Source organism: Schistocerca americana, chromosome 8 (assembly GCF_021461395.2).
Source record: "Schistocerca americana isolate TAMUIC-IGC-003095 chromosome 8, iqSchAmer2.1, whole genome shotgun sequence".
Taxonomy (NCBI): domain Eukaryota; kingdom Metazoa; phylum Arthropoda; class Insecta; order Orthoptera; family Acrididae; genus Schistocerca; species Schistocerca americana.
The window spans coordinates 524,397,355-524,424,732 of NC_060126.1; the positions used below are offsets into that span (position 1 = coordinate 524,397,355).

The window sequence follows — 27,378 nt, forward strand, 5'->3', positions numbered from 1 at the left end:
AACAAAATGTCAAGACACTCTGTGACCAAAATGATACTGAAACAGAGGATGACAGACTAAAGGCTGAAATACTAAATGTCTTTTTCCAAAGTTGTTTCACAGAGGAAGACTGCACTGTAGTTCCTTCTCTAGATTGTCACACAGATGACAAAATGGTAGATATCAAAATAGATGACAGAGGGATAGAGAACCAATTAAAATCGCTCAAAAGAGGAAAGGCCTCTGGACCTGATGGGATACCAGTTCGATTTTACACAGAGTAAGCAAAGGAACTTGCCCCCCTTCTTGCAGCGGTGTACCGTAGGCCTCTAGAAGAGCGTAGCGTTCCGAAGGATTGGAAAAGGGCACAGGTCATCCCTGTTTTCAAGAAGGGACATCAAACAGATGTGCAGAACTATAGACCTATATCTCTAACGTCGATCAGTTGTAGAATTTTGGAACACGTATTATGTTCGAGTATAATGACTTTTCTGGAGACTAGAAATCTACTCTGTAGGAATCAGCATGGGTTTCGAAAAAGACGGTCATGTGAAACCCAGCTCGTGCTATTCATCCATGAGACTCTGAGGGCCATAGACACGGGTTCCCAGGTAGATGCCGTGTTTCTTGACTTCCGCAAGGCATTCGATACAGTTCCCCACAGTCGTTAAATGAACAAAGTAAGAGCATATGGACTATCAGACCAATTGTGTGATTGGATTGAGGAGTTCCTAGATAACAGAATGCAGCATGTCATTCTCAATGGAGAGAAGTCTTCCAAAGTAAGAGTGATTTCAGGTGTGCCGCAGGGGAGTGTCATAGGACCGTTGCTATTCACAATATACATAAATGACCTGGTGGATGACATCAGAAGTTCGCTGAGGCTTTTTGCAGATGATGCTATGGTGTATCGAGAGGTTGTAACAATGGAAAATTGTACTGAAATGCAGGAGGATCTGCAGCGAATTGATGCATGGTGCAGGGAATGGCAATTGAATCTCAATGTAGACAAGTGTAATATGCTGCGAATACATAGAAAGATAGATCCCTTATCATTTAGCTACAAAATAGCAGATCAGCAACTGGAAGCAGTTAATTCCATAAATTATCTGGGAGTACGCATTAGGAGTGATTTAAAATGGAATGATCATATAAAGTTGATCGTCGGTAAAGCAGATGCCAGACTGAGATTCATTGGAAGAATCCTAAGGAAATGCAATCCGAAAACAAAGGAAGTAGGTTACAGTACGCTTGTTCGCCCACTGCTTGAATACTGCTCAGCAGTGTGGGATCCGTACCAGATAGGGTTGATAGAAGAGATAGAGAAGATCCAATGGAGAGCAGTGCACTTCGTTACAGGATCATTTATTAATCGCGAAAGCAGTACAGAGATGATAGATAAACTCCAGTGGAAGACTCTGCAGGAGAGACCCTCAGTAGCTCGGTACGGGCTTTTGTTAAAGTTTCGAGAACATACCTTCACCGAAGAGTCAAGCAGTATATTGCTCCCTCCTATGTATATCTCACGAAGAGACCATGAGGATAAAATCAGAAAGATTAGAGCCCACACAGAGGCATACCGACAATCCTTCTTTCCACGAACAATACGAGACTGGAATAGAAGGGAGAACCGATAGAGGTAGTCAAGGTACCCTCCGCCACACACTGTCAGGTGGCTTGCGGAGTGTGGATGTAGATGTTGATGTAGATGTAGATGTAAATTAGCACCAGAAAATGTGCCTCCTACTTAATAAATATTTTATTTATTGCTTGTAAACTAGCAAATGGGGAAAAACTGTGACTTAGGACTTGTGATTGGAGCACATATATTCGTTTTTCACTTCTGACTTATGGAGTAAGTGTAATGGATGGTACTTTGCAGAAAGCAGAGGCACAGCTGGCCTACGAGCTGCAGGCGGCAAAGATCCGCCAGCACATCCGTAATGAGGAGATCCAGATCGAGGTGGTGGAACGGCGCAAACAGATTGAGGTTGAAGCGCAGGAGGTGGAGCGCAAGGAGCGGGAGCTCAATGCCACTGTGCGTCTGCCTGCCGAGGCGGAGAGCTACAAGGTGCAGACCATCGCAGAGGGAAAGAGGTGTGTACCCCTAGCATTGTTGGTCTGTCGTTTCTTTCACTTTAAATCTCTGGTCTTTCAAGAGGTTTTCTGGTGTTCTCTATCTCTTCCTAACTTGTGCAAATCTTTTCATCTGTACATAACTACTATGCCCAACTTCCTTTAACATACGTTTTGCATATTATACTTTCCATTTGCCTCTGCTACTTTTGCCCTTTTTGTGCTCCTTCCTGTACCCAATTAACTATTCATGGATGTCATAGAAGGTGTCCCACTTAACCGTCCCCTGGTCTGGTAAAAGGGATCTTCCATTAATTTCCTTCCTTGATTATCATTTTTATTTCTTTTACATGTCATACATATTTGCCATGTACTTCTTTCTTTTTACATTTTTCAGTAGCACTCCATTTAAATTCCTTCCAGTTTCTTATTCTATAGATTTCCAATGATCCATGTTCCACTTTCATACAATGCTGTTCTCCAGACATACGGTCTTAGGAATGTCTTCCTCTTTTCCCAATAAATATCTGATATTTATTCCATGTGATCTGATGGTACACAGTGTGTTGCAGGTGTCGGAAAACATCAGTTAACATTGTTAACATATATTAACATAGGCCTATAGTATCCTAATGTATTATATTGCTCAATGTTTTCAATTTAACACAAATAACAAAATTACTGTTCTAAGTATTCATTTACAGAGTAAAAACAGTGACACAACAAATCTGACTCCACAGCTTTGCTAAATTTTATGTTGTCTTCGATGGACTTAATACAAATGGGAAGATTGTTGAACAGTTGGAGGCCCATGTGGAAAGCTCCCTTTTTACACAGTTGAGTGTTTGTACATATATCATGCAGATTTGCATTTTTCCTGGTGTTGTGTTCATGTATTTCATTATTTTTTACGACTCTGGGGTCAGTTGGCACTATGTGGTTTCTGAAAAACTTTAGAGTCTTGAGAATGTAGAGGCAAGGCAGTGTAAGGATTTCCAACTTTCTGAAGATGGGTTTGCAGGAGTCTCTGGGTTTGCTCCCAGTAATAATCCTCATTGCTCTCTTCTGGATGTGCTCAGAGCAGTTGGAGAATTTCCCCAGAATATTACACCATATTTTAGGTGGACTTGTATGTAAGCGTAGTACACGCTGGTTAATGTTTTGAGGCTAGCACATGTTTTCAGTACACCCATAGAGTTCTTTATTGAAGAAAGCTCTTTTGGCCTGTGCCATATACTACTGATTTATTCCTTTCTCTGGCTATCCTGTGTGACTTTACTTCTTAAATCAAATTATTCTGTCACTTCTTTTTTCCCCCAATAGCACCACTTTTCAAATACTTTGTTCCTTATTCTCTGGATTTCTCTTTCACTATTTTGTTCCCAATTTTGATGTTAAGCAAACTGTTAGTCTCCCGTTTGTCAGTTTTGTCTTTGCTTAGCGTCAATATACTAAGAATTGCAAACATCATATTCCACCGTACATTATCAATGACTTTCTCTTAAGTTCACAAACACTAGGAAAGTATCCTGATTTTACTTCAGTCCGGCTTCCATTACTAAGTACAATATCAGACTTGCTTCCTCGGTACCTTTCCCTTCCCAAAAGAAAGCAGGTCTTTGTCAAGTACTCCTTCAATTTTTATTTCTATTCTTTTGTGTGTTATTGTTGTCACCAGTATATGGGTTTGACTTGTCGCTATTTGTCCAATAATACCAGGTGAGTAAAAAGTTATTGTGTGTTGCTTTCTAGTCCTCTCTCGTATCTGCTAGCTCAGACTGTTCCAGCTCATATGCCCACCAGCAACCAGCTGGGCACATGTGGACACCGGAGAGCAGGAATAGGGAAACAGTTGATGCACACACAATCAGACAGTTGGTCTGTGGCATGCGTGATTGTACTGGAACAGCTGTGAGCCTATGGGCAGGGGTGGCCAAGTGGCTAAAGCATGCACAGAAGGCATGCAATAGAACTGCCTGACAGGTAGCCTACCCAACCTGCGCCTGGCTGTGAGCGAGCTGAGGGATGCCCTGGCATCACACTCGCCATTTGTGCAGTGGTGGAATAGTCTGTGCTCAACTATCGTAAACTATTCTGCTGTTGGCAGCAACACTTCACTTACAGCTGCAACCAAGATCACCAGAAAAGAATCATGCAAGTTTTCTACTTAGTCATCAGATTTGCTTCTATCGAAACACCCATTGCAACCATAGCCATCATTACAACTGTGGGTCCATGTTTCATGCAAATTATCACTCTTTTAACTTGTTACATTTTTTATGGTTACTCATAATTAGTATTACTGTCTCTTCTTGGTGTCATATTCTGTACAACACAGACATTATCCTAATAATAATAACTGTTAGCATGGTTACTATGATCATGGGCATCTCAAAGAGATAATGAGTCTTAACTGTAACATGTTTGGTCTCTGATAAGACTTGCAGAGTTCCTGTCATTTTCCAGGACCCAGACTGTGGAAGTGGCCAAAGCAGAAGGAGAGAAGATAAAACAGATTGGAGCAGCAGAAGCATATGCTATAGAGAGTGTGGGAAAAGCGGAGGCTGAGCGCATGCGTATGAAGGCAGCTGTCTACAAGCAATATGGTGATGCTGCCATCATGTCCCTTGTATTGGATGCCTTACCTAAGGTGAGCTCAAGAGCCACAGACAGGTCCTTTCTATCCAGTGTTGTGGTGAATAACTAGCTCTGTGAGAGTTTAAAGGAGAGCTGAGGGTTTCTTGTAGAAATGGATGATCTCACAATGACAACATAAAGAAAATAAAGCTTCCATTGAAAGTTGATCATACACATCAGATGATAATGCAGTTTTATATCATTTGTTTATTGTAGCCAACTGTTTTTGCTTTCCAAACATCAAGTCCTTTAAATGTGTCCCATTACATGAATGATACTGCTCTGACCATCTAGGCTAGCTATGCTTTGAAGCTTGCCCTGTGGATTCCTGAACGTATGTCTGTATGTTGTAGTCTTGGGTTTGAAAACCTTACTGTGCTTTATGAAGGTACAGCTAGTATTTCAAATAAGACTGAAGGTGCTTGCATCATATGCTGATAGAAGAAAAATCAGGTCAAAGATTGCTCCTTTTTAGGAACTAGTGTTCCATGGTAGTAATTCACACATCATTTTCTTGAAGTATTTGATAATATGGTTTAAATGTCCTACAAAAGTTGTTGTAGAATCTAAGATTCTTATGGATTAAAGGAGACTAATCACTGAAAAGCAGAAGCATTGTGTTGTCTGTAGGCACACACAAAAGGAAGAAAACTTGCTAGCTTTCAGAGTTGTTCTTTGATGAACTAGAGTAAAATACACACACACACACACACACCTGTGCCCCTATGTGGTGGTGGCTAGACTAAGGCTATTTTTCAGCAGGTAGACTGATTGTGGTGGGGGCAGTGTCAAGTGGTGTGGGTAGAGGGAGAGGAAGGTGGGAAACGGGGAGAGAAGCTGAGGGTGCGAGGCTGGGGGGGGGGGGAGGGGGGGGGGTAGTCAGCTGGTCTGCTCACTATGAATGTGGGAGGTAAGGGTGGCAGGTATATGGGCTGGCAGGATTGTAGCAGCTGGTGGGCAGCAGCACACGCTGAAGGTGGTGTGGGATCATGAATTGGGAGAGGGTGATACAAAGGAAGAAGGAGAAATTGTTGGGTGGAGAGTGTGGGGCACTGGGGTTCCTGAGATTGAGGCCAGGATGATTATGAAAGCAGAGGATACATTGTATTGATAACTCCCATTTGTGTAGCTCAAAGAAGCTTTGGTGGAGGGAAGGATCCAGATGGCTCAGGTTGTGAAGCAGCCATTGAAATTAAGCATGTTGCACTCAGCTGCATGTTGTGCCACCAAGTAATAAACTTTGTTCTTGACAACAATTTGGCAGTGGCCATTCATCCTGGTGAACAGCTTGCAACCTACATCCTCAATTATTTTCTGGATGTATTCCAATCTCTGTCTTCCTCTGGATTTTTTGGTGGTAGTCATACCAACAGACTGGAATAGAAGTTGTTGGCCGGGTGGATTGGGCAGGTCTTGCGCCTTTGTCTGCCACAGGGATATGATCCACAGTTTGGTGGTGGCCACTCAAGTGAGTAGACAGTTGATTACCTGTCATTCCCACACAGAATTCTGTACAGTAATTGCAGCATAGCTGATATACTGATATACTGATGATGATGGGGTCCCATACTCTGAGGAGCATAGGGGACGGTGCGGGAGACCCGCACCGCCGTACTAAGCGAGGCCCTAGTGGAGGTGGTTTGCCATTGCCTTCCTCTGACCATAATGGGGGTGAATGATTATGATGCAGATTACACAACAACACTCAGTCATCTCGAGGCAGGAAAAATCCCTGACACTGCCGGGAATCGAACCCGGGACCCCGTGTGCGGGAAGCGAGAACGCTACCGCAAAACCACGAGTTGCGGACAGGGTGGGGCAAATAAAATAAAAGTGACCCAGAGAACAGGTTTCCAGGGTACAAAGAAACACAGCAGGAAATACAGTACTAACCTGACTGTAGCAGATGTTGAAAGTGACCATTCATCTCTTGGCATTTTTGAGCCCTGGTCAGCAAGCTGCTGTAGGTGGATCAAAGCTGGACTGCTGGAACTACTGCTGTCTCGTCTGAAATGTTATGCTGCAGTTCTTGAGGACTATGAGGTTTGTTGCAATACACCTTAGACTTAAGGGTCTCCACACAATGTAATCACACACTGACAGATCAGGTGACCTGGGTGACAATAAATTCACCTCCAATTGTATCCATTCATCTGGACAACTTTTATTTGCCCCAACATGTATAACATGGCTGCTTTCATATGTCACCCTGTCTTTTATTGGGTAGGAAATGCCTGTAACTGGATAGTGGTAGTGTAGGTGGATGTATGGGATAGATCTTGCACCTGGGATGACCATAAGGGTTGCAGGATTGGGAGTGGGATTGAATAGGGATGGAGAAGGATATTCTGCAGGCTATGTGGGTGGCAAAACACTACTTTGGGGGATGTGGGTAGGATTTTGGGTAGGACATCCCTCATAGTCAGTGAATGTGAGCCAGGTAATAGGTTTTAGGTGTTGACTCAACAGGAAGGATTCCTTCAGATGGCCCACAAATAAGTTGGCATAGAATGGTACCATGCAGGTACCATGGCAGTGCCACATATTTGTTTGTAGATTTGGCCTTCAAAAGCAGAATAATTGTGGGTCATGATGTGTTTGGCTGGGAGAATTAAGGAAGAAGTATTGGGTTTGGTATCAGGAGGACATTGAGAAAGGTAGTGTTCCATGACCGCAGGACCATGGGCACGGGGAATGTTCATGTACGAGGACATCATGTCCACAGTGCTCAACAAGGTGTTTGGTGATGACAGTACAGAAACTGTGGAGAAGTAGTGAAGTAAGTGAGTGGTGTCATGAATGTAGGATGAAATGTAATGGACAATACTTTGAAAGTGTTGGTCAACAAAGGTAGAGGTTCACTCTGTGGGAGCAACGGGGCTACTAGTAGGGATACCTATGGGGTTGGGGTTTTGGAGTTTGGGCAGTAGGTGAGGAGGAAGATGGATTCAGGTTTTCGGATAGACCTAAGGCCTTGAGGAGCTGCCTGGGGTCAATTTGGACTTCTGGAATGGGATAATGTCTGCAAAGTTTGTATGCAGAAGTATCAGGAAGTTGGCAGAGACTGTCAGCCATGTAGTCACTACGATACATGACCACTATGGTGGAGCTGTTGTCTACGGGAAAGATGATGAAGTATGGATTGTTTTTCAGTTACCGACAGCTGTGCGTTCCACAGGAGTGAAACTGGATTCATGGGAGAGGGATTTAGAAAAGGAAGGTAAGACCAGGGTAGAAGCAAGGAATTCCTGAAAAATTACTGGGGTGCATCTGGTTGGAATAGGGGGGGGGGGGGGGGATCACAGTTAGGGGAAGGTTGGAACTGTTTTAAGCAATTATGTAGATAATTGGATAATTTTGGTATATAAGGTTATTTCAGCTTTACTGCCGTCATCAGTGCATGTTGTGACATTGTAGATGGACATACGTCGACTTTGAGTAAACTATTATTGTTGTCTGTAGTTGTTGTCTGTAATATTCTTTCCAGAAATGTTTTAAAACTGTTTGATAATTTGCTGTTGCATATATATATTATCATATGTTTTTCACTATCTGACAGTTGTAGAAATTCAGGGTTGATGGCTTCTGTATTGGGTTTTGATTGACTGTTATCAATGGGTGCCTGCATGCCTGCGTACAAGAATGTGTATTCCTTAGCTAGAGAAAGAGCTAGAGGTCAAAAGCTAATGTGAAAGTTGTTTTCTGTTAAGTGTTTCAGTGCTCCATGCATCGATCTGCTGTAGGTTCATGGTTACCTTTCCCATATTTTGTGTATTGTTCTATCCATGAATTACCATTATTGTTGTAATTTTACAACAAAAGTAATATAAATATGTAGTTCTTAAAAACTGGAAGAATCTCTGCCTTTTCTCAGCTGCAGTAGGTGCACACATCATTTTTGTGTAACAAACATGCTTCCATTGTCAAATGTTGGCCTTAATTGATTACCCTGCTCTTATATTTGGTTCACAATTCTGGTAACTACATGCTAATGGTTTTTTCTGAATTATATCTTGTGTTTATATTTCTGTATTTATCTATTCTTGGGTTGTTATAATACTTCACTGATTATCGAAAGATGCCTTGTACACATCCTTATGAACCAGTGAAACAAGTAATGTACCTAATTACATGGAACATGCTTGATAAGAAGCAGTTCTGATATTATTGTGAGCAGTCTTAAATATAATGCGATTTCATTGTGACAGATTGCGGCAGAGGTGGCAGCTCCACTGGCAAAGACAGAGGAGATTGTGCTGCTCGGTGGTGAGTCAAAGGGAATAGCTGAGGTAACCAGACTGGTTGGGCAGATACCACCTGCAGTGCATGCTGTAACAGGAGTGGACCTCTCAAAGGTGAGTTATGTGACCAAGCAATACTTGTACTGAATATTCAGGATTTATTTGTGTTGTTTTTTTATTCTAAACTTACTTACCAAACTCCTGTAACAGTGAATAACTGGAGCAGGAAACATTTCTGGTGATGAATCCATTTTGGTACCACCACACTGAAGTAGTAAACCATGTGCTTCCTTTCATTCAAAGAAATGTGTTAGTCATCTCACGGTTCTCATATTCCAAACTACCAAGTTCATTCCTCCTGCATACATCATTTCTCGATATTCTAGCAAACTTGTAAATCTTGGAATGTCTGAAGACTGTCTGGACCTGACTGTTGCATAGAGTAGCAGTTTAAAAAATATAAAAACATTACCAGTTATCAAAACAAAACTAAGAGAGTACTTAAAAACAGCATGTATGTACAGCGTTAAGGAATATTTTGAGATCAGTCCAGAAGAATGCCTTAGACACACTGTCCAGTGAGTGCAGCAATGTGGAAGATCCCTGCTGTTTTGGGGTTGCATTATGTGGGGTCGACATACACTGCTGGTGGCCATGGAAGGCACTGTAACAGTTGTACGATACGTGAATGCCATACTCTGACATAGTGCAACCATGTCGGCAACATATTGGTGAGGCATTTGTCTTCATCGATGACAATTTGCATCCCCATCGTGTGCATATTGTGAATGACTTTGTTCTGGATAATGACATCGCTCAGTTAGAGTGGCCAGCATGTTCTCCATACATGAACGCTATTGAACATGCCTGGGATAGATTGAAAAGGGCTGTTTAAGGATGACATGACCCACCAACCACTCCGAGGGATCCATGCCAAAATGCTGTTGAGGAGTGGGACAATCTGGACCGACAGTGCCTTGATGAACTTGGGGATAGTATGCCATGATGACTACAGGCATGCCAAGCTGTATAACAGCACAGTACTCAGCTGTGTTTACACTGTGTAAAGTGTACTAATTATAGAATGCATTGTGTTTATCAGCTGCATTTACACTGTGTGACAGCACAGGCTGTATGGTGGAACAGAATGTATATGCAAGAGGATGTGCTATTGGGTATTAGAGGTACCGGTGTGTACAGCAATCTTGACCACCAACTCTGAAGGTCTCACTGTATGGTGGAACAACATGCAAGGTGCGGTTTTCATGAGAAGTAAAAAGGGTGGAAATGATGTTTATGTTGATCTCTATTCCAATTTTCTGTACAGGTTCCAGAACTCTCAGAAACGAGGTGATGCAGAATTTTTTTGATGTGTGTGCACTGATGCATCTAGCATCGCTCCAAACAGCAACCAAAGGATGATGCAGTTGATGGCCTATATAATTCTATAGAAAATGTCTATCAGACAATGAGGTGGCCATAGTAGTTGAAAATCTGGACTTATATGTAGAAGTGGGTTTCAGATCCCCCAATCAAGCACCTACACTTAGAAACATTTTCTGAGAGTCCCTAAATCACTTCAGGTGGATTCTTTGATCATTCCTTTGAATAGACTGCACACAATTTTGTGTTATTTGTTCTACTGGGCTAGTTCATTCATTCATTCATTCATTCATTCATTCATTCATTCATTCAATCACTCGCTTGCTCCTCGTGTTCTGTAAAATCCCATCAAGAAGGAAAACCTTCACAGATGTGATAAAAGTCATGCCATACATCAACAAAAGACAGGTAAATCATTGAAACTTAATCTTTAAACTTTGTTAACAGTAACTTGTCATAAAATTGCTTAATAAGATTTCTGCTCTTGCTAACTAAATTTAATTTTCAAGTAGTAAATCAGAAGGAAAGCTTCCACGTAGAAAAAATGCTTCTGCCTCCCCAGTTATATTAAGTAGCTACTGTTTATCTTCTAAGCTTATTACGCTCAGTTGATTCCAACATGTTGAGGAAGTCAGTCATTCTGTTTCACTTTTGTTCTTGGTTTACTAAACTTCATGTGGTTTGCTGGTTGCTTTTGTGAGTCCAAAAACCACATTAGTTTCAGTGTTGACAGCATCCTTTGAATGTGTGCATTGTCCTTATTGGAATGTTCTTGAGAGGTGTTCATGCCACAAGAATATTTACAGAACTATGCCCTCACACAAGCACCTGAAAAGCATCCTATACGTTGTAATTTCTAGAATTCATTGGCATTTTCAAAACACTTAGTTTTTGTTCTACTTCATTCTTTTCTACATCTACATGATTACTCTGCAATTCACATTTAAGTGCTTGGCAGAGGGTTCGTCGAACCACAATCATACTATCTCTCTACCATTCCACTCCCGAACAGCGCGCGGGAAAAACGAACACCTAAACCTTTCTGTTCGAGCTCTGGTTTCTCTTATTTTTTGATGATCATTCCTACCTGTGTAGGTTGGGCTCAACAAAATATTTTTGCATTCGGAAAGAAAGTTGGTGACTCAAATTTCGTAAATAGATCTCACTGCCACAAAAGGCGTCTTTGCTTTAATGACTTCCATCCCAACTCACGTATCATATCTGCCACACTCTCTCCCCTATTACGTGATAATACAAAACGAGCTGCCCTTTTTTGCACCCTTTCGATATCCTCCGTCAGTCCCACCTGGTAAGGATCCCACACCACACAGCAATGTTCTAACAGAGGACGAAAGAGTGTATGTAAGCTGTCTCTTTAGTGGACTTGTTGCATCTTCTAAGTGTCCTGCCAATGAAACGCGACCTTTGGCTCGCCTTCCTCACAATATTATCTATGTGGTCTTTCCAACTGAAGTTGTTCGTAATTTTAACACCCAGGTACTTAGTTGAATTGACAGCCTTGAGAATTGTACTATTTATCAAGTAATCAAATTCCAATGGATTTCTTTTGGAACTCGTGTGGATCACCTCACACTTTTCGTTATTTAGCGTCAACTGCCACCTGCCACACCATACAGCAATCTTTTCTAAATCGGCCTTTGGCTGTGCATCTGTGGTATGACTTTTGAGGTTGCTTTATTGAGGTTCTAATAATTGTACCACAGTGGCCTATAACGACCTTGCCTAAAATCAAAGTACCTGTTTGCACACCTTATACCGTTATCTGAGGAATATGGACATTTATAAATGTAAAAATATAAATGTATCTAAAAAGAAAGATGATGAAACTTACCAAACAAAAGCGCTGGCAGGTCGATAGACACACAAACAAACACAAACATACACACAAAATTCTAGCTTTCGCAACCAATGGTTGCCTCGTCAGGAAAGAGGGAAGGAGAAGGAAAGACAAAAGGAAGCCTTCCTGGTTACCCAGGCCTGCCAACCCGAAGTTTGGTACAGATTTATTGATGACATTTTCGTGATCTGGACTCACAGTGAAGAAGAACTCCAGAATTTCCTCTCCAACCTCAACTCCTTTGGTTCCATCAGATTCACCTGGTCCTACTCCAAATCCCATGCCACTTTCCTTGACGTTGACCTCCACCTGTCCAATGGCCAGCTTCACACGTCCGTCCACATTAAACCCACCAACAAGCAACAGTACCTCCATTATGACAGCTGCCACCCATTCCACATCAAACGGTCCCTTCCCTACAGCCTAGGTCTTCGTGGCAAACGAATCTGCTCCAGTCCGGAATCCTTGAACCATTACACCAACAACCTGAAAACAGCTTTTGCATCCCGTAACTACCCTCCCGACCTGGTACAGAAGCAAATAACCAGAGCCACATCCTCATCTCCTCAAACCCGGAACCTTCCACAGAAGAACCCCAAAAGTGCCCCACTTGTGACAGGATACTTTCCGGGACTGGATCAGATTCTGAATGTGGCTCTCCAGCAGGGATACGACTTCCTCAAATCCTGCCCTGAAATGAGATCCATCCTTCATGAAATCCTCCCCACTCCACCAAGAGTGTCTTTCCGCCGTCCACCTAACCTTCGCAACCTCTTAGTTCATCCCTATGAAATCCCCAAACCACCTTCCCTACCCTCTGGCTCCTACCCCTGTAACCGCCCCCGGTGTAAAACCTGTCCCATGCACCCTCCCACCACCACCTATTCCAGTCCTGTAACCCGGAAGGTGTACACGATCAAAGGCAGAGCCACGTGTGAAAGCACCCACGTGATTTACCAACTGACCTGCCTACACTGTGAAGCGTTCTATGTGGGAATGACCAGCAACAAACTGTCCATTCGCATGAATGGACACAGGCAGACAGTGTTTGTTGGTAATGAGGATCACCCTGTGGCTAAACATGCCTTGGTGCACGGCCAGCACATCTTGGCACAGTGTTACACCGTCCGGGTTATCTGGATACTTCCCACTAACACCAACCTGTCAGAACTCCGGAGATGGGAACTTGCCCTTCAGCATATCCTTTCTTCTCGCTATCCGCCAGGCCTCAATCTCCGCTAATTTCTAATTTCAATTTGCCGCCGCTCATACCTCACCTGTCTTTCAACTTCATCTTTGCCTCTGTACATCCGCCCCGACTGACATCTCTGCCCAAAAAATGCCCAAACTCTTTGCCTTTACAAAATACTGCTTGTGTCTGTGTATGTGTGGATGGATATGTGTGTGTGTGCGAGTGTATACCTGTCCTTTTTTCCCCCTAAGGTAAGTCTTTCCGCTCCCGGGATTGGAATGACTCCTTACCCTCTCCCTTAAAACCCATATCCTTTTGTCTTTCCTTCTCCTTCCCTCTTTCCTGACGAGGCAACCATTGGTTGCGAAAGCTAGAATTTTGTGTGTATGTTTGTGTTTGTTTGTGTGTCTATCGACCTGCCAGCGCTTTTGTTTGGTAAGTTTCATCATCTTTCTTTTTAGATATATTTTTCCCACGTGGAATGTTTCCCTCTATTATATTCATATCATTAATTTGAAGCCAACAATCACGTTTGTTATTGTTATCGTTATTGTTATTGTCACTGTTACATTTCGAAGTTTTTTCTGTCGTCTTATTTCCTCCTTCTGTTTTTGCCAGCAGTTTCACTTTCTATTCACCTTCTCCTTTTTTACCGTAATCCAGTATACAATTTTATCCCGTCGATATACACTCAATAATACGTAATAATACGTAAATCACTTCCAAACCATAACCAAAAAAAAAAAAAAAAAAAAATTTTTTTTTCCGCTTTGCTGCTATAAAATCCACCGTTTCCAGTCCACAAACAGTTCCTTTCAGCTATTAAACAACCCTTTCGGCAGTTTTAATAACTTTTGCTTTATTTCCATTTCCGTTTTTCTCACATCACCGATCATTTTTAGCCGCTTCCCACAGGTTTTAACGTCATTATTTCTTCATCAAACAATTGTTAGCTTCATTTCCATAATCTGCCACCACCAAACCACTCCTTTTAATACATCCTCACGTAGTTTTTTCGAAATTTTCCCGAATTTCTCCACCCTTTAACGTGTTTTGGCGGCAACACAACCACCTAACCTTTATGCACATCATTATCTACCTACACAAGTTCACCACAGGATCAACATAGCCCAGCCCTAACCAACCCTTTTTCGCCTTTTTTCACACCAGATCTCCGTTTGCTTTCTAATTTTACCTTTATCTCTCCCCATATATTTTTTCATATTTATTCTCATTTTCATTTCAGCCTCGTGTTCCACTTTCCACCTTCTAGTACCATGTCACCCTCACAACACCTTCACAACGACCCCATTAAGTTTTATTTACATTCCCTCCGCAAACATGCCTTCGCCCTAGCCAGATTACACTCCCATATTTTATTTTCTCAGGCTTGTCTGACATTTGGCATCACCCCCAAAGGCCTCACACTTAAAGTTCCCATCTCTGGCTGCAACCCTTCTTTCCATCAGTCCCTATACCAGTTCCAAACCAAACAATCCATTGCCCTCACCCACCTAATCCTTCACCTACACATCCACTCAGCCAATCAACACGCCCATCAACTCCTATCCTTTATAAAAATCCTCAATCTTTCCTCTCCCACATCCACACCTGTTGTTCAGAGCATCCTCCTACAGGCCAACCGCAAATTAGAGCAGCATGCCACCCTCCACCTTAAAAAACTATCCAATCTCCTGGTTTCCCACCTCCGGAAAGGCAACTCACTCACCCTTCACAACCTTTCCAGCAAACCTCAACCTCCTCTCATTGCACACAAACCCAGTCTCTCCCATCTACTCAATCTCCCACTTCCAGCTCCACTCCCTCCAAAACCTCAAAATTCCAATCAACGCAATCTGGAACCACAACACCCCAATTCAGTAGTTAACCTTTCCTCCAAACCTCTCTCCCAATCCGAAACCTCTGTCCTATCCAAAGGCCTCACCTTCAGCCCCACTCCCAGATTTAACCAAACAGCCCTCGTCAAAGATTTACTGTCCTACACCCGTACTCTCTGCTGGAAATATCACTTTGCCACGAAGAAAAATGATCCTAATCCTACTCCTAAGGATCCAACTCCCCAAGACACTATCCAAATTGAACCATGCCTGGAACAGTTCCGTCCTCCGTCACAGCGGGACCCACCTCCTCTTCCTCAAAATCACCCTCTCCTAACCTTCCAGGAATTTCTGACTTCCAGCCTTGCCTCTCAATCCTTTTTAAAAAACCTTAATCCTACTCCCAACATCACCACTGCTGAAGCCCAGGCTATCCGTGATCTGAAGGCTGACCGATCCATCGTCATTCTTCCGGCGGACAAGGGTTCCACAACTGTGGTACTTGATCGTCGGGAGTATGTGGCTGAGGGACTGCGTCAGCTTTCAGACAACACTACTTACAAAGTTTGCCAAGGCAATCCCATTCCTGATGTCCAGGCGGAGCTTCAAGGAATCCTCAGAACCTTAGGCCCCCTACAAAACCTTTCACCCGACTCCATCAACCTCCTGACCCCACCAACACCCCGCACCCCTACCTTCTACCTTCTTCCCAAAATTCACAAACCCAATCATCCCGGCCGTCCCATTGTAGCTGGTTACCAAGCCCCCACCGAACGCATCTCTGCCTACGTAGATCAACACCTTCAACCCATTACATGCAGTCTCCCATCCTTCATCAAAGACACCAACCACTTTCTCAAACGCCTGGAATCCCTACCCAGTCTGTTACCCCCGGAAACCATCCATGTAACCATTGATGCCACTTCCTTATACACAAATATTCCGCATGTCCAGGGCCTCGCTGCGATGGAGCACTTCCTTTCACGCCGATCACCTGCCGCCCTACCTAAAACCTCTTTCCTCATTACCTTAGCCAGCTTCATCCTGACCCACAACTTCTTCACTTTTGAAGGCCAGACATACCAACAATTAAAGGGAACAGCCATGGGTACCAGGATGGCCCCCTCGTATGCCAACCTATTCATGGGTCGCTTAGAGGAAGCCTTCCTGGTTACCCAGGCCTGCCAACCCGAAGTTTGGTACAGATTTATTGATGACATTTTCGTGATCTGGACTCACAGTGAAGAAGAACTCCAGAATTTCCTCTCCAACCTCAACTCCTTTGGTTCCATCAGATTCACCTGGTCCTACTCCAAATCCCATGCCACTTTCCTTGACGTTGACCTCCACCTGTCCAATGGCCAGCTTCACACGTCCGTCCACATTAAACCCACCAACAAGCAACAGTACCTCCATTATGACAGCTGCCACCCATTCCACATCAAACGGTCCCTTCCCTACAGCCTAGGTCTTCGTGGCAAACGAATCTGCTCCAGTCCGGAATCCTTGAACCATTACACCAACAACCTGAAAACAGCTTTTGCATCCCGTAACTACCCTCCCGACCTGGTACAGAAGCAAATAACCAGAGCCACATCCTCATCTCCTCAAACCCGGAACCTTCCACAGAAGAACCCCAAAAGTGCCCCACTTGTGACAGGATACTTTCCGGGACTGGATCAGATTCTGAATGTGGCTCTCCAGCAGGGATACGACTTCCTCAAATCCTGCCCTGAAATGAGATCCATCCTTCATGAAATCCTCCCCACTCCACCAAGAGTGTCTTTCCGCCGTCCACCTAACCTTCGCAACCTCTTAGTTCATCCCTATGAAATCCCCAAACCACCTTCCCTACCCTCTGGCTCCTACCCCTGTAACCGCCCCCGGTGTAAAACCTGTCCCATGCACCCTCCCACCACCACCTATTCCAGTCCTGTAACCCGGAAGGTGTACACGATCAAAGGCAGAGCCACGTGTGAAAGCACCCACGTGATTTACCAACTGACCTGCCTACACTGTGAAGCGTTCTATGTGGGAATGACCAGCAACAAACTGTCCATTCGCATGAATGGACACAGGCAGACAGTGTTTGTTGGTAATGAGGATCACCCTGTGGCTAAACATGCCTTGGTGCACGGCCAGCACATCTTGGCACAGTGTTACACCGTCCGGGTTATTTGGATACTTCCCACTAACACCAACCTGTCAGAACTCCGGAGATGGGAACTTGCCCTTCAGCATATCCTTTCTTCTCGCTATCCGCCAGGCCTCAATCTCCGCTAATTTCTAATTTCAATTTGCCGCCGCTCATACCTCACCTGTCTTTCAACTTCATCTTTGCCTCTGTACATCCGCCCCGACTGACATCTCTGCCCAAAAAATGCCCAAACTCTTTGCCTTTACAAAATACTGCTTGTGTCTGTGTATGTGTGGATGGATATGTGTGTGTGTGCGAGTGTATACCTGTCCTTTTTTCCCCCTAAGGTAAGTCTTTCCGCTCCCGGGATTGGAATGACTCCTTACCCTCTCCCTTAAAACCCATATCCTTTTGTCTTTTGTCTTTCCTTCTCCTTCCCTCTTTCCTGACGAGGCAACCATTGGTTGCGAAAGCTAGAATTTTGTGTGTATGTTTGTGTTTGTTTGTGTGTCTATCGACCTGCCAGCGCTTTTGTTTGGTAAGTTTCATCATCTTTCTTTTTAGATATATTTTTCCCACGTGGAATGTTTCCCTCTATTATATTCGTATCATTAATTTGAAGCCAACAATCACGTTTGTTATTGTTATCGTTATTGTTATTGTCACTGTTACATTTCGAAGTCTTTTCTGTCGTCTTATTTCCTCCTTCTGTTTTTGCCAGCAGTTTCACTTTCTATTCACCTTCTCCTTTTTTACCGTAATCCAGTATACAATTTTATCCCGTCGATATACACTCAATAATACGTAATAATACGTAAATCACTTCCAAACCATAACCAAAAAAAAAAAAAAAAAAAAAAATTTTTTTTCCGCTTTGCTGCTATAAAATCCACCGTTTCCAGTCCACAAACAGTTCCTTTCAGCTATTAAACAACCCTTTCGGCAGTTTTAATAACTTTTGCTTTATTTCCATTTCCGTTTTTCTCACATCACCGATCATTTTTAGCCGCTTCCCACAGGTTTTAACGTCATTATTTCTTCATCAAACAATTGTTAGCTTCATTTCCATAATCTGCCACCACCAAACCACTCCTTTTAATACATCCTCACGTAGTTTTTTCGAAATTTTCCCGAATTTCTCCACCCTTTAACGTGTTTTGGCGGCAACACAACCACCTAACCTTTATGCACATCATTATCTACCTACACAAGTTCACCATAGGATCAACATAGCCCAGCCCTAACCAACCCTTTTTCGCCTTTTTTCACACCAGATCTCCGTTTGCTTTCTAATTTTACCTTTATCTCTCCCCATATATTTTTTCATATTTATTCTCATTTTCATTTCAGCCTCGTGTTCCACTTTCCACCTTCTAGTACCATGTCACCCTCACAACACCTTCACAACGACCCCATTAAGTTTTATTTACATTCCCTCCGCAAACATGCCTTCGCCCTAGCCAGATTACACTCCCATATTTTATTTTCTCAGGCTTGTCTGACATTTGGCATCACCCCCAAAGGCCTCACACTTAAAGTTCCCATCTCTGGCTGCAACCCTTCTTTCCATCAGTCCCTATACCAGTTCCAAACCAAACAATCCATTGCCCTCACCCACCTAATCCTTCACCTACACATCCACTCAGCCAATCAACACGCCCATCAACTCCTATCCTTTATAAAAATCCTCAATCTTTCCTCTCCCACATCCACACCTGTTGTTCAGAGCATCCTCCTACAGGCCAACCGCAAATTAGAGCAGCATGCCACCCTCCACCTTAAAAAACTATCCAATCTCCTGGTTTCCCACCTCCGGAAAGGCAACTCACTCACCCTTCACAACCTTTCCAGCAAACCTCAACCTCCTCTCATTGCACACAAACCCAGTCTCTCCCATCTACTCAATCTCCCACTTCCAGCTCCACTCCCTCCAAAACCTCAAAATTCCAATCAACGCAATCTGGAACCACAACACCCCAATTCAGTAGTTAACCTTTCCTCCAAACCTCTCTCCCAATCCGAAACCTCTGTCCTATCCAAAGGCCTCACCTTCAGCCCCACTCCCAGATTTAACCAAACAGCCCTCGTCAAAGATTTACTGTCCTACACCCGTACTCTCTGCTGGAAATATCACTTTGCCACGAAGAAAAATGATCCTAATCCTACTCCTAAGGATCCAACTCCCCAAGACACTATCCAAATTGAACCATGCCTGGAACAGTTCCGTCCTCCGTCACAGCGGGACCCACCTCCTCTTCCTCAAAATCACCCTCTCCTAACCTTCCAGGAATTTCTGACTTCCAGCCTTGCCTCTCAATCCTTTTTAAAAAACCTTAATCCTACTCCCAACATCACCACTGCTGAAGCCCAGGCTATCCGTGATCTGAAGGCTGACCGATCCATCGTCATTCTTCCGGCGGACAAGGGTTCCACAACTGTGGTACTTGATCGTCGGGAGTATGTGGCTGAGGGACTGCGTCAGCTTTCAGACAACACTACTTACAAAGTTTGCCAAGGCAATCCCATTCCTGATGTCCAGGCGGAGCTTCAAGGAATCCTCAGAACCTTAGGCCCCCTACAAAACCTTTCACCCGACTCCATCAACCTCCTGACCCCACCAACACCCCGCACCCCTACCTTCTACCTTCTTCCCAAAATTCACAAACCCAATCATCCCGGCCGTCCCATTGTAGCTGGTTACCAAGCCCCCACCGAACGCATCTCTGCCTACGTAGATCAACACCTTCAACCCATTACATGCAGTCTCCCATCCTTCATCAAAGACACCAACCACTTTCTCAAATGCCTGGAATCCCTACCCAGTCTGTTACCCCCGGAAACCATCCTTGTAACCATTGATGCCACTTCCTTATACACAAATATTCCGCATGTCCAGGGCCTCGCTGCGATGGAGCACTTCCTTTCACGCCGATCACCTGCCGCCCTACCTAAAACCTCTTTCCTCATTACCTTAGCCAGCTTCATCCTGACCCACAACTTCTTCACTTTTGAAGGCCAGACATACCAACAATTAAAGGGAACAGCCATGGGTACCAGGATGGCCCCCTCGTATGCCAACCTATTCATGGGTCGCTTAGAGGAAGCCTTCCTGGTTACCCAGGCCTGCCAACCCGAAGTTTGGTACAGATTTATTGATGACATTTTCGTGATCTGGACTCACAGTGAAGAAGAACTCCAGAATTTCCTCTCCAACCTCAACTCCTTTGGTTCCATCAGATTCACCTGGTCCTACTCCAAATCCCATGCCACTTTCCTTGACGTTGACCTCCACCTGTCCAATGGCCAGCTTCACACGTCCGTCCACATTAAACCCACCAACAAGCAACAGTACCTCCATTATGACAGCTGCCACCCATTCCACATCAAACGGTCCCTTCCCTACAGCCTAGGTCTTCGTGGCAAACGAATCTGCTCCAGTCCGGAATCCTTGAACCATTACACCAACAACCTGAAAACAGCTTTTGCATCCCGTAACTACCCTCCCGACCTGGTACAGAAGCAAATAACCAGAGCCACATCCTCATCTCCTCAAACCCGGAACCTTCCACAGAAGAACCCCAAAAGTGCCCCACTTGTGACAGGATACTTTCCGGGACTGGATCAGATTCTGAATGTGGCTCTCCAGCAGGGATACGACTTCCTCAAATCCTGCCCTGAAATGAGATCCATCCTTCATGAAATCCTCCCCACTCCACCAAGAGTGTCTTTCCGCCGTCCACCTAACCTTCGCAACCTCTTAGTTCATCCCTATGAAATCCCCAAACCACCTTCCCTACCCTCTGGCTCCTACCCCTGTAACCGCCCCCGGTGTAAAACCTGTCCCATGCACCCTCCCACCACCACCTATTCCAGTCCTGTAACCCGGAAGGTGTACACGATCAAAGGCAGAGCCACGTGTGAAAGCACCCACGTGATTTACCAACTGACCTGCCTACACTGTGAAGCGTTCTATGTGGGAATGACCAGCAACAAACTGTCCATTTGCATGAATGGACACAGGCAGACAGTGTTTGTTGGTAATGAGGATCACCCTGTGGCTAAACATGCCTTGGTGCACGGCCAGCACATCTTGGCACAGTGTTACACCGTCCGGGTTATTTGGATACTTCCCACTAACACCAACCTGTCAGAACTCCGGAGATGGGAACTTGCCCTTCAGCATATGCTTTCTTCTCGCTATCCGCCAGGCCTCAATCTCCGCTAATTTCTAATTTCAATTTGCCGCCGCTCATACCTCACCTGTCTTTCAACTTCATCTTTGCCTCTGTACATCCGCCCCGACTGACATCTCTGCCCAAAAAATGCCCAAACTCTTTGCCTTTACAAAATACTGCTTGTGTCTGTGTATGTGTGGATGGATATGTGTGTGTGTGCGAGTGTATACCTGTCCTTTTTTCCCCCTAAGGTAGGTCTTTCCGCTCCCGGGATTGGAATGACTCCTTACCCTCTCCCTTAAAACCCATATCCTTTTGTCTTTTGTCTTTCCTTCTCCTTCCCTCTTTCCTGACGAGGCAACCATTGGTTGCGAAAGCTAGAATTTTGTGTGTATGTTTGTGTTTGTTTGTGTGTCTATCGACCTGCCAGCGCTTTTGTTTGGTAAGTTTCATCATCTTTCTTTTTAGATATATTTTTCCCACGTGGAATGTTTCCCTCTATTATATTCATAAAAATATAAATGATTTTACTGAAATGGATATTCTAACTTATTCTATATTTATATAATAGAGGGAAACATTCCACGTGGGAAAAATTATATATAAAAACAAAGATGAGGTCGCTTACCGATCGAAAGCGCTGGCAGGTCGATAGACACACAAACAAACACAAACGTACACACAAAATTCAAGCTTTCGCAACAAACTGTTGCCTCATCAGGAAAGAGGGAAGGAGAGGGATATGTGCGTGAGTGCGAGTGTATACCTGTCCTTTTTTCCCCCTAAGGTAAGTCTTTCCGCTCCCGGGATTGGAATGACTCCTTACCCTCTCCCTTAAAACCCACTTCCTTTCGTCTTCCCCTCTCCTTCCCTCTTACCTGATGAGGCAACAGTTTGTTGCGAAAGCTTGAATTTTGTGTGTATGTTTGTGTTTGTTTGTGTGTCTATCGACCTGCCAGCGCTTTCGTTCGGTAAGTCACCTCATCTTTGTTTTTATATATAATTATTCTATATTTAATCTGAGTTTAAAGTGTTTTGTCATTCACATTATAAAGCTGGCATTTCATAATATCATGTGGTTGCCATTTATAATTGTTAGCTCCTAAACTGTTTTGCAGTGTTCACTAGAATTTTTCATTTTTTTTATTTCATAGACATTATTCGCTTTTAATAAACACATGTAATTTTGTGTTTTTCAGGTCCTAAGTAAGGTCCCAGGTGCTAAATAATACAGGGAGCAAACCAGCTGCATAACTACACCGTACAGTGATTCTCATTAAGATAGAATCTCTACTTCTTTTAAATTTCTGAAAACAAGGGATCAAAAAGAAGTAATGGGAAAGTTTATTAGAACTCTAAACATAAGCCTTCTTCCTCAGGTATTTTGTCTGGCGCCTAGATGAATGTAAAATTTATACATCCTAATTGCTTGCTGTATGTACATCCATAATTCAAATTATTCAAAAGTATGTCTACAATTACAAAAGACATTGTGCAAAATATTTTTATTTCAAAATAAATACATGGTTTGTTATAGTAACAGACCAGTCTTTCAACTGCTTATCCAAATCATGAAGCACAAGTTTCTAAATACTAAATGCCAAGCAAAAATTCTTATGAAATTCCCATATTATCTGTTCTTATTCATATCTCTCTTGAAAACTGAATAACACAAGTAAAATCTGACATTTAATCATGATTATCAAATTTTCTAATGCTACATGCAAAATTAGCTTCATTATGCACCCACATGATAGACTGTTATATAGATTCTCGTGGATGAATGCTCATTGTTTTCATTTATTTTGTTATGTTTGTGCCTGAAAGGACTGCTCAAATTTTTAAATTGTACTTCAGCTGCTGTCACTATTGCAGCACATTTCAGAAAGTTAATCACATAATTTGTCTATGCTTATGGGCACATTATGACCGCCCCCTTTCAGTGAGCATAATTCACACAGAGCACTCATCACAGTTTTTTTCCCTACTGCCAGGCTGTTTTGTGTGTAAGATTCCAATTTCAAGGACTTAACAAGTAGCAGATGTTTTGCACAAATAGTGTGCCTTTATCCCTTAAATAATTTAAACTGATATATTTACTTTCTTGTTCACAAAGACTTCATCTGTTCCATTCTGATAACAGTAATATCAGGTACATCAACAAATATTTTTGCCAACTGTCTGGAAATCTGTTGTAATAAATTAGATAATAATACTTTCTTGTGAAATTTTTAGAAAAAAAGTGCGCAATATATTTTTACAACTCAAATTTTTTCAAAGAACTTTGTTATTAGTAAATTTCCTCATCAAATTTTTGTAACATGCATAACAGACACTTTGTGCTGTTATGAATCTTTCTAAATTCTTGCAGTTTTTTTGTGTGCAAATTCATTGAAAGTACTTACTGTTTTTTTTTTCTGGTGTGACATGTACAGAGGTATATATATATATATATATATATATATATATATATATATATATATATATATATATATATATATATATATACAACAGCAGTAAATAATGAGACACTATTGCTCTCTGGAAAACTGCTTATTTCATAATGAAATATTAAAAGTTATATCACAAAATTGTAAAAATATGTTTAAAAGACTTAATAAATGGTAATTTTATCATGGCTCACTTAAAAACAGCTACTGCTTTTTCAGCAGTTAAACTCTCCGACAAAAAGTAAATGCATTTGAGGTGGCTTCATCACACTCTTTATGAACTGTTTACTCATCTCTATCAATGCAAAACACTAATGATTGATTTATACTTTGATTTTAATAGATTTAACAAAAGTCTTGTTTTTATCATCTGTATGGAGAGAAAGATAGGTTGATGTTAAGTCCTTGAAAATTAAGGTTTATCTCCTGGGCACAGTGTGTACAGTTTTTATTGATAGAAGTGCTCTGTTTGAATTATGTTAAGATTTGTAAAGAATTTAGCTAAGAATAGTAGTATGCCTTCCAAGGCTAACAAAATTGTTGTTAACCAGCACTGCCACAAGCTATAGCTTTTTCTGGATTCATATTATTCAGCAGCTACTTTTCTGCTGTTACTGCATGAAGTGATGGATGCATTTATGTACCTTATTCTATAAAACTGGTGAAACAGCTGCAGCACTGCCTACTAAAGTGATGCTTATTTTCCTGTGTGTATTGTACAGTCACAAAACTTCGGTGCCTACAGCTTTTATTTTGAATATCTGAAGACAATGACATGAACCAAGAAAATGTATATAATGGAATTCAACAATAAGTAAAAAAAATGAGAAATATATTGCAGACAAAAACAGTCACTGAAAATGCAGATACTAAAATTATTGCCAATTATGATGTTGGAAATAAGACATTTAGTGTATATTTTTAGTAGGAGGAAAAATGTACATAAAAAGTAGTACTAAAATTTTATATACACATATTTTCAATGTATAGTTAATAACTTAATTTTTTTAATAAACATTTCTCTCAGTATGGAATCAGATAATTGCCAAATACAGTGTACGGTCCTTTTTTTAAAAAATTAGTTGTTCTATACTGCTGATGATATTAAAATACAAAGAAAATGTAACAAATATTTCAGTATAATACTCAGACGCCTTCCTGTACCTTCAAGTAGATACGACTTTAGTCTTGAAGAAACTGTATATTTTATGTTAAAAGTTGGGCTATATGTAATTGTATTTGGAGATGAATGTTATCTGAAGTCAAGAAATAATGTAAGGCTACAGGATGTAAGATTTGTTTGTATTTCATTGGTCATCTAGAGATGTTATAAGCCAAAAGATTGTAGGTATTATTGGTGTTTAGTATTGCAAGCAATAATTTTTATTACACTGACATTAATTTTTCTGTGTATATCTTTATGGATGCTTGAACCTGATTATTTTTGTATAAGCTCACAAACTTTTTCCCACTTCCAGCCCTTGGCTCCTGTATTTTTATTTTCGTGTTTTATTCATTTCCTGTTATCTGTACCAGAAAGCATGAGACATACAATAAAGATACAATGTGCATAATGAAGAACTGTGTTTTTCTCATAATGGATGCGAGGGATTAAAACAAACACACACACACACACACACACACACACACACACACACACACACACATGCATATATGCAGAGGGTGGTTCTAGATAAAAGAATGTTTAAAGACATTAAGAACTAGTAAAAATGTGCTGTCATCATTAGGTTCAAGAAGAGGAATTAATGGTGCAGTAATTCAAGTGATGATTTATGATCTTAAAATAAGCATTGGTAACTCTTTAAGATAGTGCAACCCATAACTGTAATTTCCTGCTTGAAGAATTGCTAGCACAGTACTAAGTTGGACATAAAATGTTTCAGTTTCCAAGTAATTTCCATGGCCCTCACAACATCGTTGTATGCATAGTGGCCACAGTAGATTTAGTTGGATCATAGTTTCATTCCATTGTCTCACAAAAGTGTGACTTCACATATCTCTGTTAGAGTGAGCCTCTAGACCTCTCATTTACAGTGCTTTAAATCTGTGTAAAGTTCTTTTAAATATTTATCATACTTACCACGTGTGACCAGCACTGATAACAGTTTAGTGATGCTGTATCCTTGAATCAGCATATTGACGTATCTGTCTATCAATATTTGTATTTTTCATTATCTTTAAAATGAGAAAAGGGTAAGAAAATTTCGCTGCCTGTAAAATTCAGTAGAAAATATATTGGCAGGAGATAGCCATCTTCTTTGTCAATTTTCGTTTTCTCTCCACTCCACTTATTTGTTAGTAGCAGAAGTTTTGTTGTTATGTATTGCATCTAAACACTGGGCTGTAGCAATTAATTTTATTCTTATTTGCATGTGTTATTTTATTCAGTTACTTTAATTGGTGGTTTTCTTTCAGACTTTATAAACAATTAGAGCTTATCATTTTCCACTGGCAGTTGTTAATTTCATTCAAATTCTTTTGCTACTGGACAGTTTTGACATTGACATTATTATAAAGCAATCTGAAACATGCCCTGTTTGTGCAGAGTAAAAATTCAGTAAATGTGAGTGAATGCACCAAAAGATATATAGACAATCAATAACATAGCAGACCACAGCAAAGAGTAGCACAAAGCTGCAATGTGATAATATTATTAAGTATGACTGATAATGACTCTGCATGTCTGTATATATGATGTCACATATGCAGAGAACAAATGGGAAGGAATACCTTCATAATGTGTGGAATGATGAACACAGATAGGCAGTGTGGTTGTCAATAAAGTACTGTGATAGTATTTTCCAAATTGCTACTATAAATATGTCATTGCTTATCCATCTCTTTGAAAATATTTACATTGTTGTCATGGATTGTTTTAGGCTGGTTGATTATGATACTAAAAGTGACCAGCAGCAAATAAATTTAAATTTAATTAGATACTTCTATTTTTTTTATTTTTTATTTTATAAAAAAAGCACTTTTTACTGTCATGTTCACTTGTATTAGATGACTCGCTGCACTGATACTTAAAATTAATTACCCAAGAATAAATAATTATTTTTCCTATTATGTGGCTGCCCAGTTAAGTGTTTTCTTTCTTCATACCTACATTTTATTTACTGAAATAGCAAAACACCATTTTACTTCTTATGTAGCTGTAACAGATAAAAACAGAAATACCATATATGAAGAAGATAACTGTATGATTACGTTAGAGTAACTAGAATTTACATCAGTAGCTTCATCCTTGTTCCTTTTATGCCATCTTCATTATCAGTAATATACTTCACCAACTGTGTTAGCAACACTGCAGATGAAACTTCTGGAAACACTGCAGATGTTCTTTCTGTCCAAAAGGAGACAGATAAAGAGAACCATAGTTTATTGTATG

General features: G+C 41.7%; 1 protein-coding gene across 1 annotated transcript in view; it reads left to right on the forward strand.

The window, feature by feature from the left end:
- LOC124544988 (flotillin-2) overlaps window positions 1-23,931 on the forward strand; it is a 318,114-nt gene extending 294,183 nt beyond the window's left edge. Inside the window, exons 5-8 of the mRNA XM_047123744.1 lie at window positions 1,862-2,076; window positions 4,522-4,705; window positions 8,901-9,047; window positions 22,716-23,931. Of these exons, the coding sequence (XP_046979700.1) occupies window positions 1,862-2,076; window positions 4,522-4,705; window positions 8,901-9,047; window positions 22,716-22,745 (576 nt within the window). The 3' untranslated portion in view covers window positions 22,746-23,931. The remainder of the gene's footprint in view (window positions 1-1,861; window positions 2,077-4,521; window positions 4,706-8,900; window positions 9,048-22,715) is intronic.
- The last annotated feature ends 3,447 nt before the right edge of the window (window positions 23,932-27,378 follow it).